Source organism: Malus domestica, chromosome 16 (genome assembly GCF_042453785.1).
Source record: "Malus domestica chromosome 16, GDT2T_hap1".
In the NCBI taxonomy this organism is placed as follows: domain Eukaryota; kingdom Viridiplantae; phylum Streptophyta; class Magnoliopsida; order Rosales; family Rosaceae; genus Malus; species Malus domestica.
Genome location: NC_091676.1, coordinates 13440952 through 13458419, shown reverse-complemented (window position 1 = coordinate 13458419; position 17468 = coordinate 13440952). Strand labels below are relative to the sequence as shown.

The following is a 17468-nucleotide window of genomic DNA, read 5'->3' as shown; positions in this document are numbered from 1 at the left end:
TTGCAGAGACAAAGGCAGAACATGAAAATAGCAACAAAATTCTCTACTAACAGTGTTTTAAAGTTTCGCGGCTTCGGCTGTATCCCCAATTTCTTCTTCTTCTTCTTCCCTTTCTTACTTGCAGTGCTGCTGCTCAATTGCTCCCTCACTCCATCTCTCAGAATCTAGACGCGCTCCAATCGGTCTGCAAACTCTCCTCCAGAGGTGAATTTCCTTTTCCTTTTTTTTTTTTGAATTTTCCTTTATTTTAGGGTTATCAAAATTTCGAATTGCAAATGGTGTATTGGTAACGCATTACTAGCTTTAGGGTTTCGTTCGATGCTGGGTTTCCGAGAAAACTGCCTGCAGCAAAAGAAATCCCAATTTTTCTAGAATTTACTTCTTCATTTTTATCATTTTAACTTTTAGTGGAAATTTTTGCTCAGCTCGGACTAAATTGCTATGTTTTGGCTCAGTTTTTTGGTGGATTTTATTGTTTTAGGATAATTTTGAAATTGATTAAGTAAGGGAAGCCTAGAATCTGAAATTTTTTGTGTTAGAAAGTCGATTTTCTGTTGTTTCCTGTTTGATTCTCGGAGATCCAACCCTGATGCCAAGTTTATCTGGTTTAGGAAAACCTTAGCTTTGAGCTCCACAATTGAGATCTAAGATTGCATCTCAAAAAATTTCAGTAAAATTGGCGGGAAAATTGACAAGTATAGTTTTATTATATGAGAGTAAAATTCTGAATCTTAGTTTTCGTTCTTAGGATTATTAATCTCTTTCCTTTTGCTTTGTGGGACTTTATACGGGAAAAATACATTTACCCATCATGCACTGGATATCAATTATCATAATTTAAGATTTTAAAAGACGCTAGGCGCTACTCGGGCGACAGGCTAGGGCCTAGCGCCTAGGCGGATTTAATTAAATCTATTATATTTCATGTCCGACCCCACTCAGTGGGAAACGGCTTTGTTGTTGTTGTATTATATTTCGTGTAAATAAGTATATGTTTATGCTTAAAATATATATGATTTCATCATAAACTACAAAATAGAATGACATATCTATTATGAGCTATTGGAACATAATGAAAACGTGGGAACAAGCATATAATGTGTGTTCATTAGTATTCAACAAGTCTATTACAATTTATTGAAAAAAAATAAAATGCAAAATGAAAGTTATCTATTTTCTGTCTAAGTGAGTTGCAACCTAGGCGGGTCTGGACGGGCTAGGCGGGTGCCTAGGCGGTCTAGACGGGCGCCTCAGTAGTTCTAGGCGCCCTTTCTTAATTTTCAAACGCCTAGGCATTTATCGGGGTGGTGGCCAGGCGCTAGGTGGGGATTTTTAGAACAGTGTAATTTATACCCACTACGAATCAGAGGTTTTGTGGTAGATATCTAAAAGGGATGTGTTCACGACAGCTCTCTGCCCATCCCACTGTAGCCACCTAGTAGCCTGTAATTTGTCATCAAAGTAACAAAGAGTTTTGATGATAGGGCAATCTTAAACTTTTGTAGGATGATTTGATTTGATGCAGTTGGTGTTGCTACGAATCACTGTATAACCTAGCTTTTTGATTATGACTTAGCGGGCTTATGCTTTCTTCTTCGTTTGTTTCAGGTAACTAAGGAAGTTAGCCATGCCCCCAACAAGAAAATCAAAGAGTGTGAGCAAGCGGTTTTCTTATAATAATGAGGCTTCTTCTAAGCATGGAGAGCATGCTAACACAAGTGGGCAGAAAGTAAGTCCTGACTTTGTTTTGTGGATGTTATCATCTGAAATGTTTTTAGTCAATTATCTTTTCGAAATTCTTTATAGATTTGGAAAAAGCGTATGATAGGGTCCCAAGAGACATTCTTTGGAGGATTTTAGAGAAGAAAGGAGTACGAGTAGCATATATCCAAGCTATAAAGGATATGTATGAAGGAGCAAAGACTGCCGTAAGAACTCATGAAGGACAAACCGAAAGCTTTCCCATAACTGTAGGATTACATCAAGGCTCATCCTTAAGTCCTTACCTTTTTGCGTTGGTAATGGATGAGTTAACAGGACATATTCAAGATGATATTCCTTGGTGTATGCTTTTCGCAGACGATATAGTGTTGATAGATGAAACTCAGGAAGGGGTAAATGCAAAGCTTAACCTTTGGAGAGAAGTGTTGGAATCTAAAGGTCTTCGCCTAAGCCGATCAAAGACAGAATATATGGAGTGCAAGTTCAGTGCAAATGGAGGCCAAAACGAGTTAGGGGTGAGGATCGGAGATCAAGAAATACCAAAGAGCGACCGTTTTCGTTACCTAGGATCTATCTTGCAAAAGAACGGAGAATTAGATGGAGATCTCAACCATAGAATACAAGCTGGATGGATGAAGTGGAAGAGTGCATCCGGCGTGTTGTGTGACCGCCGTATGCCACTGAAGCTCAAGGGAAAATTTTATAGGACGGCAATAAGGCCAGCGATGCTGTATGGCACAGAATGTTGGGCGGTGAAGCATCAACACATACACAAAATGGGTGTAGCGGAGATGAGGATGCTTCGTTGGATGTGTGGGCACACGAGAAAGGATAAGATTAAGAATGAGGATATCCGGGGTAAAGTAGGAGTAGCCGAAATTGAAGGCAAGATGAGAGAAAATCGGTTACGGTGGTTTGGACATGTGCAACGAAGGCCTACTGACGCTCCGATTAGAAGATGCGACTATGGGACAGAGGTTCAGGGCCGAAGGGGTAGAGGAAGACCTAGGAAAACTTTGGAAGAGACTCTAAGAAAAGACTTAGAGTACTTGGATCTAACGAAGGACATGACACAGGACCGAACACAATGGCGTTCTAAGATTCATATAGCCGATCCCACTCAGTGACTTGGATTTTCCAAGTCTCCAATCGAGAAGTTTTCCTCACTCGGGAAATTAAGGGAACACTACCCCAACCTACATGCTCCACTCAGAAAGCTTCAACATACAAGCTTCAACAAAAGAAAATTCAAAGAACTTAGCGAAGAAGGTTTTGGTGTATTTAACACAATACGTTGAAATGAAGGAAAACTTATTTATTGATATCCCCGATAAGCTACAAATGTGTACATATACATGAGTCAAAATAAACAAACAAGAGGGAGCCTTCACAAGGGTTGCTTAGGAGAAGTCTCAGCAGTCGGTAGAGCCCCAGAAAGAGAAGGCACCGGAGGGGGATCATTCGGAACCTCAGTACTGGACAGAACCCTAGAAGGAGGAGGCATCAGAGGTTGATTATTTGGAGCTTCATTACGCGGTACAGCCCCAGAAGACGAAGGCAATAAATGCCTTTGGAACAAACCCACAAATCTCTGATGATCAAGTAAAACCTGACCATCAGTTTCCTTCATCTGGTCAAGCTTCCTCTTCATGTTTGTAGCATAGTCATGTGCGAGCCGGTGCAACTGTTTATTCTCATGCTTGAGCCCTCTAATCTCCTGTTTGAGACTCATCACCTCAGCCGCCAATGATTCAACTTGGCGGGTTCGAGCAAATAGGCGTTGGGCCATATTAGACACAGAACCTGCACACTGAACACTGAGAGCCAGCGAATCCTTAACAGCTAACTCATCAGACCGTTTGGAAAGTAGTCTGTTATCTTTGGGAGAGAAGGTTCCTGGCCACCACCGCAGCAGTCATATCATTCTTCATCACAGAATCCCCAACGGTAAGAGGACCAGTAGGGGAGACGAAGGATGGGCGCCATATGTTGTCTGGAGAAGGCGGGGCTGCCTCTTCAACAAGGTTCAAGTCAAAACGACGGTCGGAGGGGCCAGACATTTTCAAAGGTGTTGAAGAGAGAAGAGGTTGGACAAATCAAGATCTTAGAAGTGCAAGAATGGAGCTTCTACTGGTGGAGATTTCAAGTGTGCTTTGGAACTTAATGCCAGCCCCTATAAAAATCTGCACTCGACGGATCTTCAGAAATCGAAGAGGCGCCTGCTCAGAAATCGAAGAGGCGTTTGCTTTCTCAAAAGCTGGGCTGCTTAGAGACCACGAGGGTTGATCTCAGAAATCGAAGAGGCGTTTGCTTTCTCAAAAGTAGGCTGCTCAAAGACCACGAATGCCGATCTCAGAAATCGAAGAGGCGCTCGCTTTCTCAAAAGCTGGGCTCCTCAGAGACCACGAGGGCCGATCTCAGAAATCGAAGAGGCACCTACTTTTCCAGCCTTGTCAGCACCTGTCACACGCACACTCAGCTTTGCGGAAATTATGGGCATTCTGTCGAAGACTTCTGAGGAAGTAGAAAACACATGAATCTTACTGTTCAATCACCCACTTCCCACACGCAACACTAGCTCATGGGTACCACAGATAACTTTGCCAAAGTTCTCTGCCAAAATTGAGCACGTAAAGCTTGCAGCTCCCACTACATCGCTCTGACCAAGAAAGGTAAAAGAATAGCAAAGAAACAGCACTAACAAAGTTTAGACCCATAAATTTTGAAGGTCTAGCTACCATATTATTACCCACAAGGGTAAAGGAACAGTACCACTGCTGGATAATTGGAAAGTCCCTGTGTGTCAACCTCTGTGCTTCGTGGCAAGGTAGACTAGTAAACATGCCCAACCTTTACTCACACTCGAGAAAACACTACCAATAAGATTGCTTGCTCCAAAATCGAAGAGGCACCGTCCTCCGAATCTCGAGAGCCAGACTCCTAACATGACTACTTTCTCAAAAATCGAAGAGAGGGTAAAGGAACAGTACCATTGCTGGATAATTGGAAAATCCCTGTGTGTCAACCTCTGTGCTTCGTGGCAAGGTAGACTAGCAAACATGCCCAACCTTTACTCACATTCGAGAAAACACTCCCAACAAGATTGCTTGCTCCAAAATCGAAGAGGCACCGCCCTCCGAATCTCGAGAGCCAGACTCCCAACATGATTACTTTCTCAAAAATCGAAGTGACACTGCTCCCCGAATCTCGAGAGCCAGACCCCCATCATGATTGCTTTCTTAAAAATCGAAGATGCATCGTTCTCCGAATCAATCGAAGAGACGCTCGCTTTCTCAAAAGCTGGGCTGCTCAGAGACCACGAGGGCCGATCTCAGAAATCGAAGAGGCACCTACTTTTCTAGCCTTGTCAGCACCTGTCACACGCACACTCAGCTTTGCGGAAATTATGGGCATTCTGTCGAAGACTTCTCGAGAGCACAGACCACTTTTTCAAAGTGCTCTGACAGAGTTAAAACATGTGAAGCTGGCAGCTCCCACTACCGTGCTATGACCAAGCAGGGTAAAGGAATAGCATTACTACTTGTTGTTAGGGAGACTCCTATATATGTCGACCTCCATCCCCAATGGACAGGTAGACCTGTAAAAATGTTCAACCCTTCCTCATATTTGAGAGGGCACTCCCAACGAAGCCTTTCGAAATATTCAGCTTTCTTTCCCCCCGATAATACCTTTGCAAACAAGCTATACTAGAGCAAGAATATCTCATATCATCAGGGTTAAAAGCAAGAGTATCCCATATCATGCTTTTTCCCTGTCTTTTCCTTTGGCCTTGTTGTTACCTGCAAGACAAGGAGAAAGAGAGCAATCAGTCAGCACTTGGAATCAAGCTTCCAGCCAGGAACTGACTACCTGGAACCCCTTACCTGATTACTTACCTGGCATTGCTCTCGAGTACTCATCTTCAACATCTTATGTTTCCAGGGAAGATACCGCATCTGCTTGAGGAACAGATAGGGCAAGTGCGAAGGATACAAGGAAGCATGTGGAGACAAGCGTAACAGCACACGTGCCGATACATCCATTACTCTGTCAAAAGCAAAAGTATCCCATATCAGCAGGGTCGAACGTACTCTAGATTTGATGGACTTGTTTTGACCCTCAAATTCTTCAGTCGGCTCTGGAGGAAACCAGAAAACCCTCCAGCTCAGTTCAAGAATAAGCCTGTGGAAAGTTACTTCTTCAAAAGCAAAAGTATCCCATATCATCTCTTCTCATCTTTCTTCTCTTTATCCTTCATGCTGCTGCAAGATGGGGAGAAGGTGAACAATCAGCCGGAGCTCTGATTGCTTACCTTGTCTGTCACCTCTTTCAGCAGATCCCCTAGCTCGGCGACTTGGGAGACTCCTACTACATGGTTTGTATCGCGCTTGACCAAGCCTGAAACTACAAGTAAGCTTCAAGTGAAATTGATACATTACCTTGTGCATCTCCACCAGTTAAAGATACCACCCCTGGATGGAGGAAGAGTACTTCCAGAGAAGATGCCACATCTACCTATGAGACAGATAAGGCAAGTCAAGACGATACCACACTCCGATACTTAGAAGTTTCGTGATTACGAGATCATTCTCTCACAATATTTCCTAATGTCATTTGTACTAAATCATTCACTTGTACTCACTAAAGGAGAGCTTGAACCTATGTACTTGTGTAAACCCTTCACAATTAATGAGAACTCTTCTATTCCGTGGACGTAGCCAATCTGGGTGAACCACGTACATCTTGTGTTTGCTTTCCTATCTCTATTCATTTATATACTTATCCACACTAATGACCGGAGCAATCTAGCGAAGATCACAAAAAGCGACCGTTTTTGCTGCCTAGGATCTATCTTGCAAGAGAACGGAGAATTAGATGGAGATCTCAACCATAGAATACGACCTGGACGGATGAAGTGTAAGAGTACATCCGGCGTGTTATGTGACCGTCGTAGGCCACTGAAGCTCAAGGGAAAATTTTATAGGACGACAATAAGGCCAACGATGTTGTATGGCACAGAATGTTGGACGGTGAAGCATCAACACGTACACAAAATGGGTGTAGCGGAGATGAGGATGCTTCGTGGGATGTGTGGGCACACGAGAAAGGATAAGATTGGGCATGAGGATATCCGAGGTAAAGTAGGAGTAGCCGAAATTGAAGGAAAGATGAGAGAAAATCGGTTCCGGTGTTTTGGACATGGGCAAAGAAGGCCGACTGACGCTCCGGTTCGAAGATGTGACTACGGGACAGAGGTTCAGGGCCGAAGGGGTAGAGGAAGACCTAGGAAAACTTTAGAAGAGACTCTAAGAAAAGACTTAGAGTACTTGGATCGAACGGAGGACATGACACAAAACCGAGCGCAATGGCGTTCTAGGATTCATATAGCCGACCCCACTTAGTGGGAAAAGGCTTTGTTGTTGTTGTTGTTGTATCTTTTCGAAATTCTTTTTCCTTTTCGAATACAGAATAACAGATCCTAATTAGTACTTCGTTTCCTTTTTTTTTTTTTGTTTTTGTTTTTGTTTTTGTTTTTGTTTTAGGGGTCTGTGTTGGTTGGGGGGAGGGAGATGGGACCATTTCAGTTATATTAGTTAGCTAGTTATGAACTTTGTTCTTATAAGTACTGCATTGCTTCACATGGTTATTGAACGTTGATTTCTGGATCCAACTTCTTTCCTTATGTGTTATAATTCTGTTTAGCTTAGCTTTTAATAATTTTCTTTTGTTTTTTGGAAAACCCCATTTACCATTGTATAACTTTGTCAATGGAAACTAAAAGAATTCTTGATTTTCTTCCTCCTTTTTCTGAAGTAACAACTTTGCTTTGCCACTCCAGGACTAAGAAATTATGTGATCAATGTTGGTTTACTTCTTGTTATGTTTATGCAGCTCTCAAACAGTAATGACCTTGATTGTCTAATGTAGTTTTAGAACTATTTAAATGTAGTAGTTGTTTAACTATTTTTTGATACTTTTTGCCTGTCCTCTCATGTGCAGAAGAGAAAGTTGTCGGACATGTTAGGGCCTCAATGGAGCAAGGAAGAGCTAAAACATTTTTATGAAGCATATCGTAAATATGGAAAAGATTGGAAGAAGGCTAGTACCAATTTTATGATACTCTTCACATGAATAACATGTTTGGATCCCCAGTCAGCTCACTAATTTACTTCTAATTTGTCTTTTAGGTGGCTGCTGTAGTACGCCACCGATCTGTAGAAATGGTAGAGGCCCTTTACACAATGAATAAGGTATGTGTGGGATATTGTGCAATTTATCTTGTATGCTCTATCTGGATCCATATAGATCAAGTTGTGTCCAAAAAATTTGTTTTAGTCATGGCCTCATTAACTGTTTTTGATGTTGCGGCAAGTCCAGCATTTCTTGGAGTTTTCAGTAATTTGAGAAAAAAAATTAAATTTTATATTATGACTTATTTTTGCATCAGGAAATAAGATTTGACACCATTTTTGTTTGTTGAGCTCTACAAATTAGATACTTTTTTTTTAAATAAAAGAAAAATCTGGTTATGTGCAAATTAGTTGAACAGAATTCAGTTAATGCTCGATGAAGTTTCGTTGCTTGATTCTTTTTTTCAAGCTACTATGAAAGTAGATAATAGAATTTGAATATGCATATTGTGAGTCAACACATTTATATTTTGTGGTTATAGTTTTACAAACTATGTTGATGCCATAATCTTGACAAAACTTTGTTTTTATCGTGCAGAAAATAAATGTGTATGCTTTTTATGTTTTAATGATAAGCTTTATTTGTAGCATGTCACTCAAGATTTTGCTATATTTTCAGGCCTATTTATCTCTTCCTGAAGGTGTTGCTTCTGTTATTGGTCTGACAGCAATGATGACTGACCACTACTCTCTGCTGGTAAATTAATTAAAAATTTAACCGAGTTTTCAGATTACTATATGCACTTAACCTCTGGTAGTGTTCCAGTTTGGCTGTTTTAGTATATCTACAAACTCTACTTGGAGAAAGGAAACTGTACATTTTGTCATGAAATTCATAAGGAGAAGATAAAATGTAGCTAAATCAAGTAGGGAGAAAGAATAAGGACGTTTTTAGGAAATAAAAGGAAAGTGGCCATAGTGCATTGGTCTATGAAGGGTTTCTCAGCTGGCAACGCAAATTTTCCTAAGGAATAATAAAAACCTGGCATTGGTTTATTGCTAAAGGAAACAGTAATGAAGTTCCTTCTTTAACCGTGTTGGAAACATAATTAATCTTTTGCTTACATGCTAGTTACTGCTCAACACACTTAATTTTCTGTTTACATGCTAAGCAGTAACTAGCATGTGAGCAAAAGTTTGTTTCTTATTCACACTTAAAATAAATGCTAATTACCGCTCATTCACGATTATAAGTTATTTTTGTCTGTCTTTTTTTTTGGTCTGAGTTACTTGTCATTGTCATGATATGTAATATTTGCCGATTTTTCAATCCGTTTAGGGAAATGATTTCCACACATGCCTTTTCACCTTCTGCACACCCCTTTTAATTTATGTCCTTTGATTCTCTTCTGATTTATTCAGTCCAAAGCCCAGAAATGGAGAGGGGTGTGAAAATCATTTCCCTCCATTTATGGTGACCATGTGCATGTGTATTATTGCATAAATGAGTTTAATAATCTTGTACTGTTGATATAAATTCGGCTAGTGTTTTGAGAATCATCCATATGGAAGTCATATAGAGGACTCTGGCCTTGCAGGGAGGAAGTGACAGTGAACAAGAAAGCATTGAGGGTGTAGGAACTCCTTGGAAACCTCAAAAGCATGAAAGGGTAAAATTTCAGACTGAGGTCTCAAAAAGATTTGGACATATTCCAGATTCTTCACAATCCCCTCCAATGGCATCAAGTAACGACTGCTTGTCACTGTTGAACAATAGGCGCTCAGGTGGGAAATGATATGATCTCCGTATGTGTATAATTTGCATTTTTGTTTCTTTGTTTTTCCTTTAAGGAGGGGGTGGCGGGTGGTTTTCTTTTACTCATTTGCTGCTTTGTACTGAAGAAGTTTCGCTGCTGCCTTTTATGCTGTTCATGTCATATTTTCATATTTAAAAATATTGCAACTTTGAGTCAAATGTGGTTTCTTGTTTGTGTATGTTTGCCCTTTGCTTCTGTAAAGAGAAATTGGTGGTGGTGAATGGAATAATAAGTGTAGGAGCAAAGGTAGAAACTAGGTTTATATAATTTGTTTTTAATTTATTTATTAAAATCAGGATTTTGGGAATTATCAGGGTTTAATTATTATTATTTTATTATTCCAGGATTACCTCTATAGATAGGGCCTACTGTGATGCAATACAAATTTTTTTGTGAATTGAGATTACAGGGATAAATTTGAACTTCTTTTCTTGCAGTCATTCCACTCCTTGCTTATCTTTTTCTTCTCTCCCTCCCTCTGTCTCTTCTTTTCTTCTTGGTTCTCTTCAGAGTTCTCTTTGTCTTTTTTATTCTGAAAATATTGGCTTCAAAGATGTTAATGCCATTGATGTTTTGTTTAATCTGCTTCAGGAATTAGGCCTCATGCTGTTAAAAAAAGGACTCCTCGAGTCCCTGTTGCATATTCTAGTGATAAAGATGACAGTAGAAATTATGTTTCACCAGCCAGGCGAGGTTTAAAACCCAGTGTAGACACTAAAAATGATGATGTTGCTAATGAGATAGCATTGGCATTGACTGAGGCCTCACATAGAGGTGATTCTCCATTGGTTTCTTGGAAATCTAAGAGAAAAGCCAAAGGTACACCACCAACTGTTAGGAATGGTGAAATGATGGTAAGATATTATTTAAAAGAAAGTTTAACTGCTTTCCTAACAGTTCTTTCATGATAATAGTTTAGTATTCATGGTCGTTTGTGACATATAGGGTGCAGAATCGGAAATGACTACAACCAGGCTCCGTGCTAGTGAAATGGATGAGGGTGGACATGAATTGAGCTTAGGAAGCACAGAAGCTGACAATGAAGACTTTGACAGAAGTAAAAAGTATGCAGTGGGTACAGAAGGTACTGATACTCTGGACTTCCAACGGAGGGGGAAGAGATACTCTGTAAAGAAGCAAAAGGTTGAAAATAAAAGCAATCATTTTGAAGACATTAAAGAGGCCGGTAGCGGAACAGAGGAAGGACAAAAGCGAGGTACTATCAAGGGAAAACTTGAAACTAAAGTTGCGAAAAGTGCAAGATCCTTTTACAAGGAACAAAGAAACAAAAGTAAATATGCTCTGATTGCAGAAGGTATTTTAGAAAACATTTAAGTCAGGCTCCCTCCCCCCTTTAACGTCTCCTTCCCTCTATAACTGATGTTTATGTATACTACTGTACAACCTGTTTTCTTTGAAAAATTGAGCTACGTACTTTTGATGTATAGGACAGGTATAGTTGAGTTGGGTTTGTTTTGTGTTGCTAGTTTCTTGCAATTCTCATTGAACTCTGTCAGATTTGGCTTTTGTTTTTGTGTGTGGTTTTCAATATCACCTTGGATTTGATTGCTCTGTCTTCGAAACAGTTGAAGCATGTCTAGATAATATTCATTCCAACTCTTTTCTCCATGCAGATGAAAGCACTCCCTTTGATGCACTACAAACTCTGGCAGATCTATCCTTGATGATGCCCGAAACTGCTGATACAGGTGACACATTTGTGTTTTGAAAAGTAACTTTTACCCTCTTCTGCTAGGAACATTGGGTTTTATCTCTTATCATTTCCTTCTTTATGTATTTAATTTATAAATGTGCAGTTCGTGTTATTCATTTTCTCCTAATGCTAGCATTCAATTTCAGAATTTAAAACTTCTTATTAGCTTACCTGGTACCTTATCAAGGGCTTTGATCAAATACAATGTTTTTGAATTGTTAACTTACCATAAATCTTTCTTCTTCTCGCTTTTATGAAAATAAAATAAAAAGTGTTTCTTTGTAGTTCATGTAGATCTTAATTAGAATTAGACTTTGCATGCTTGAATAAAGTTAACATTCTGTTTGTCTTTGTTTTATCTGTACTCCTTATCAATAGTTTGAGGGATCTTTTGTGACAGTTTGTTCTTAAATATGCTTTGAGATGTCTCAAGGGTTACAAAATCAGTTACACAGGCTGATTTAAAGTTGTTGCAGTTACTTTATAGATCCTCTTAAACTGTTAACCAATTGTATTTGACTCGACATTTATTTTTTGTTGGTTCTGTGTTTAGAGTCTTCTGCACATGTCAGGGAAGAAGATAGCTATGTTGCTAACAAGTCTAAAACAAAGGGGATTCACTCAATTCCTGGGGTTGAACACAGTGCTTTGAAAACATCTAAACCGGGCAAACTTAAAGAGGGAGGTCACCAGTCTAACACCGGACTGCAAAAAAGAAAGCAATTGTTGCCATTTAAAGTAAGGACAAGCATCACTTCCCCTACAAATTAGCTCAGTTTTTCTTTACTCGGGATGCTTAATATGGTCCATCTGGTTAGGGCATAAATTGATGAACATTTGTGACATTAATTGCAGGTATATAATGACGCAACTCAAACAGACTGTCGTTGGAGTGACAATCAAAGGATTGAGGTGTGCTGTCTTTACTTCCTTACTCTCTCTCTCTCTCCCCCCCCCCCCCCTTTTTCTTCTTATATTGCTATTTTGGAAGTTTAGTAACACTTTTAAGATAATTTCCATTTTATCATGTCCTTTCTTATGGTAGTTACAACACGAGTTAATTTTTCTTAACTTTCATGTGCCTATAATTTCTCCTAACTTATGGTATTTATCCTTGATTTCAGGCTACAGTTGAGGTGAATAAGTCGATGAATAAAGGTAAACGGTCTTCTCATTATATTACACACCCAAAGCAAGGGAAATCGGTGAATCCTCTACAGAATGCATCTTCTTCTACTGATCATGAAAGGGAGGAGAATAATTCAGGATTATCAACTTTAGGAGTACCATCTGCAAACCAGGCCAACTTACCTGCAAGAGATAGTATTAAATTGAAGCTGGACAGACACAAACCATCAATAGAGAAGGATAGAAAGTCTACTGAGGGTATTTTAGATGAACAGCCTGATAAACGGGTTCCTTCATTTCGTAACAGAGAAATAAATATTAAGGTAAAGATGTGGTATCATTTATATCGCCACCTTTGGTTTTTTTTTTATGTTCTATTTTGTTTCATTTATTGGTCTACGTTTACATTTTCAGGAAAGACTTTCTAATTGCTTGTCTCGGTATCAAGTGCAAAGATGGTGTGCTTTTGAATGGTTTTATAGTGCAATTGATTACCCATGGTTTGCTAAAAGGGAGTTTGTGGAGTACTTGAATCATGTTGGATTAGGTCATGTTCCAAGATTAACTCGTGTTGAATGGGGTGTAATACGGAGGTAAATGTCCCTGATCTTCCCCTTTGATTGGAACTTTTCTTTTTAAGGGGCAACTTTTGGAGAAATTTTTATAAAGTTGTGCTAAATTTTTGTCTCACTTGTTGATGCAGTTCCCTTGGCAGACCGCGGAGATTTTCTGAGCAGTTTCTGAAGGAAGAAAAGGAGAAGCTTAATCAGTACCGAGAATCTGTTAGAACGCATTATGCTGAACTTAATGCTGGTACAAGGGAAGGGCTTCCAACCGACTTAGCTCGGCCTTTATCAGTAGGACAGCATGTCATTGCTTTTCATCCCACGACTAGAGAGATTCACAACGGAATTGTACTAACCGTCGACCATAGTAGATGTCGTGTTCAGTTTGATCAGCCTGAACTAGGGGTTGAACATATTATGGTAATTAGTTCCCCTCACATAATTTTTGGAAATATTACATATTTGAGAAATGTTAGCAACCTTCTCACTTACCTTCTCATTTCAATCTTTTCACTTCTCCTCATGCCATGTATACTCCACTATCACTCAAAACAAATTTTTTAATTATATTAAAATCCCACTACTTTTATTCCTTTGTTCGTATAATTAAAATTTTAGTTTGTCAACCAAAAAGTAATTAAATATTAGTTTTGTGTGCTAGTGGAATACACGTAGCATGTGTAGAAGTGAGAAGGTTGCCAGCACTCCCATACATATTTATATGATTGAGTGATGTCTTGAATGTGATGTGTATGATAACTTACACCTTTTCAGTTCCCGTTCCTTTTTAATGGTATGTTGTAACGTATTTCATGACAGGATATTGATTGCATGCCTTTAAATCCAGTGGAGAATTTACCTGCTTCTTTCACAAAGCACAATGTCAATGTCAATGTCAATGTCAACAAATATATTGAGAACCTAAAGGAGCTCAAGATTAATGAACGCCTTAAAGAAGGAAAGACTGAAGGGTATAAGGTTGCCTCTAGTGACCATGTGGAGAGCACTGTTCCCTGTTATATGCAGCCATCGCCTCATCATATCAACAAATCATCAAAGCAGACAGAGGTTAGTTGTGAGTTGCAGCTGCCAAAACATGTGGTCTTTATTTTTGCATTCTGGCTTGTACATCTTATTTTTGTATTTTGTCTGTGCCCCTTTTTTGTTATTAAATATTTAAGGATCTTCTTGGAGTATCTGATATATTCAGGACCTTGAAATTGCCCCTTTTATAAGATGAGCATTCGTCTAAGCATGTCAATGTCTTAATGACACAACAATGAGTGCACTTCTTTTTTCTCCACTAACACTGCTAATCTATTAGATTTCATTGAGGCTGAAACAGAATATCTGCCATTATTGTTACCGGTCTGCGGCTCATGTTACTTGGAATCCTATTGCTGTATGCAGTGCCATGTATTATTGTCCTGTTGGAGTTGTATTGGTATACACAGAGCAAGCTTTGCACTTTTTCATGTTTTTAGGACATTGTTACCGTTGGTCATTTGTGTATGTTGACTGCTTAAACCAATGAGCTTATATTAAGGCTGTATCTTTATGTGTAGAAAACTTTATAGTGCAAAATAATTATATGCTATTATCTAAAGTTGAAAGTGTGGCTAGGGGAAATCATCAAATTTTGTACAAGCTAAAGGTGGGCCATGTGAAACTGCTGCTGCACAAGTGGCAAATTCTCAGCTTTCATTTCCTGTGCAGATCCAAGCAAAGGAAGCTGATATACGAGCTATATTTGAGTTGACTCGTGCACTTGACAAAAAGGTGTGGTGCTGAATATCTTATATCCATCTTAGGTGTTAACCATTGGAAAAATGTGTTATATTTGGAGAAAAGTGACTTTACATGTTCAACTGCTGTCAATGTTGGGTATTTTAGAATTGAGTTGATAATTTTGAAACTTGTAGGATGCTGTGGTATCTGAGTTGAGGCACATGAATGATGAGGTGGTGGAAAACCATAGAGATGGAGACAACTTCATCAGGGATTCTGAGTCTTTTAAAAAGGAATATGCTGCAGTGCTCTTACAGTTGAGTCAAGTCAATGATCAGGTATCAGTATCCAATCGTCCCATTTGTAACTTCATTCCTTTCTGTTTATCATTTGGTATTTGATTGCAACAATGCAACGATGAAGCAAGCTGATAGCCTTTCATGCGCAGGTTTCTTCTGCTCTTTGTTGCTTAAGACAGCGCAACACATATAGAGGGAGTCCCGCAGTTAGCTTGGTGAAGCCCATGGAAAATATAAGCGACCCTGGTGGCCATTCAAGCCCTTCTGGTTATTCTTGTCATGCCCAAGAATCGGCAGGTCATGTGTTTGATATTGTTGAAAGTTCAAGAGCAAAAGCCCGCAAAATGGTTGATGCAGCTATGCAGGTATGGATGGTGCTCTTTGATTCTTTGTCCTGGTGCTCTCAATGAGCTGCTGTTATTCAACCAGAAGTTAAATTGCAGCGAGTAAATGTCCGTTGGCACTCTGGCAACAATTTCATCTTAATTACTATTTCAGGCAATTTCATCATTGAGGAAGGAAGATAACCTTGATAGGATGGAGGAGATTATAGACTTTGTTAGTAATCGGCTTTCTGATGATGCTGGCGTGCTGGGACCTTCTACTACCCCTGCAGATCCAGTTCGGGTTTCTCAAGATCAGCCAACTGCCTGTACATCAAAACCAATGGAAACGAGTTGTTCAGCTGATCCTAAGTCAAATAACGTATCGAAGCAAAATGAAGAAAAAGCCCTTACAGACCTTATTGTAAATTGTGTAGCAGCGTTTTTGATGATTCAGGTAATTGAGTATACATTGCATACTTTCCTGTTGCTGCTGATTTTTCTTGATCCGCTTCTCTCGAGCATATAAAATTTCCCATTTGCTTTTAAGCAATCAAATTGTTTGTGGATATAACTAACATTTAACAATTTACATTATACAATGTGGGATTTATCTGTTTATGACCTTAGCTTTTGGTTTTTGCCACATGAAATGCAGACATGTACAGCGCGACAGTTTCCACCGTCTGAAGTCGCCCAGGTAGTAGACGAAGCCGTGACTAGTTTGCAGCCACTTTGTCCGCAGAACCTTTCGGTTTACGGAGAAATACAGAAGTGCATGGGCATTATTAGGAACCAGATACTGGCGTTGGTGCCTACATAGTTCCCCTTCACACCCAAAATGGACGTGTTCTGCATATTTTGTGCATCTTTTTTGGCCCCTCTATATATATATCCCCCTCTCAACCATCGCCAGAATCAAATGTGCGTAGAGGTGTATCTTGAAGCATTTTTGTATGTATATAATGATATAAAATGTTGAACAAAATCTCTGCATTTTATTTAGCTTTTGGCATTGTAAAACGAAAGGCAAAGTTAACTAAATCTTACGGTATTTCCTTTCCGCTGCATCTCCGGTCCAGACTCTCCTCTCCCTGTTACGTCGAATCCTTATGAAAATGAATTCAGAACGAAATCGCGCTAAAGCTAGGGCGTCACCCGTAAGTGGCGCGCTGTGTGGCCCGAGCACAGTGATAAGTGAGCAAGGGTCGCTATATCTCCATAGGCACCCAGATGCAGTGTTAAATGAGCAAGGGGGCCATAGAAACTTCTTTTCGAACGACTCCACTCAAAGTTGTTTGGGCGCATATGCACCTATCAACTTTACACGGGACACACAAAAGAAGTACTTTGATTCAATTGGACGGGGGAGGGTGAAGAAGCTAGGACAGAAGGGTAGAGTTCAGGAGAGTAGAATGCGTTTAGGAACGTGGAATATAGGAACCTTAACGGGAAAATCTATGGAAGTAGTGGAAGTTATGGTGAGGAGAAGGATAAATATTATGTGCCTACAAGAAACTAAGTGGGTTGGTCTTAAGGCAAAGGATCTAGAAAACTCAGGGTTTAAACTTTGGTACTCGGGCACAAATAGAACGAGAAACGGTGTTAGCATCATCGTGGACAAGACCTTGACACAAGATGTTGTAGATGTCAAGAGGGTAGGAGATAGAATCATGGCAATCAAGATTGTAATAGGACAAGAACTTATCAATGTGATTAGTGCGTACGCACCTCAAGTAGGGTTGGATATGAGTTCGAAGGAGAAATTTTGGGAAGACCTTGGAGACTTGGTGCAAGGAATTGCGCAGACGGAGAAGTTATTTATAGGAGGAGATTTAAATGGACACGTGGGCAGGGAGACAGGCAACTATGGAGGTTTTCATGGTGGCCATGGTTTTGGGGAGAGAAACGAGGATGGGGAAGCTATCTTGGATTTTGCAATGGCATATGATCTCTTCTTAGCCAACACCTTCTTTAAGAAGAGAGAAGAACATGTGATCACCTACAAGAGTGGGTCGTCAAAAACACAAATAGATTTTC

General features: G+C 39.7%; 1 protein-coding gene across 6 annotated transcripts; it reads left to right on the top strand.

The window, feature by feature from the left end:
- LOC103403868 (protein ALWAYS EARLY 3) lies at positions 1–16498 on the top strand. 6 transcript variants are annotated; one of them, XM_070815700.1, is made up of 20 exons: positions 1–204; positions 1609–1729; positions 7723–7821; positions 7911–7973; positions 8533–8610; positions 9452–9638; positions 10262–10524; positions 10616–10985; positions 11305–11379; positions 11938–12122; positions 12240–12296; positions 12509–12835; positions 12927–13105; positions 13216–13498; positions 13898–14146; positions 14795–14857; positions 15001–15144; positions 15255–15470; positions 15604–15885; positions 16087–16498. In XM_070815700.1, exons 2-20 carry the CDS (start codon positions 1628–1630, stop codon positions 16249–16251), a joined length of 3387 nt encoding a protein of 1128 aa, XP_070671801.1. In that variant the 5' UTR covers positions 1–204; positions 1609–1627; the 3' UTR covers positions 16252–16498. The 6 variants fall into 6 exon arrangements, with proteins under 6 accessions (XP_070671801.1, XP_028951608.2, XP_070671803.1 ...); XM_029095775.2 differs by having other exon boundaries at positions 8–204; positions 14702–14857; XM_070815703.1 differs by having other exon boundaries at positions 11–204; positions 10616–10886.
- Positions 16499–17468: the final 970 nt, after the last annotated feature.

Bases quoted from the DNA above. Each gene is read 5' to 3' on its own strand.
- LOC103403868 (XM_029095775.2), top strand. From the start codon at position 1,628: ATGCCCCCAACAAGAAAATCAAAGAGTGTGAGCAAGCGGTTTTCTTAT. The intron at 9,639-10,261 runs GTGGGAAATGAT...AATCTGCTTCAG, and splicing joins GTTGAACAATAGGCGCTCAG to GAATTAGGCCTCATGCTGTT. The intron at 11,380-11,937 runs GTGACACATTTG...TTCTGTGTTTAG, and splicing joins GCCCGAAACTGCTGATACAG to AGTCTTCTGCACATGTCAGG.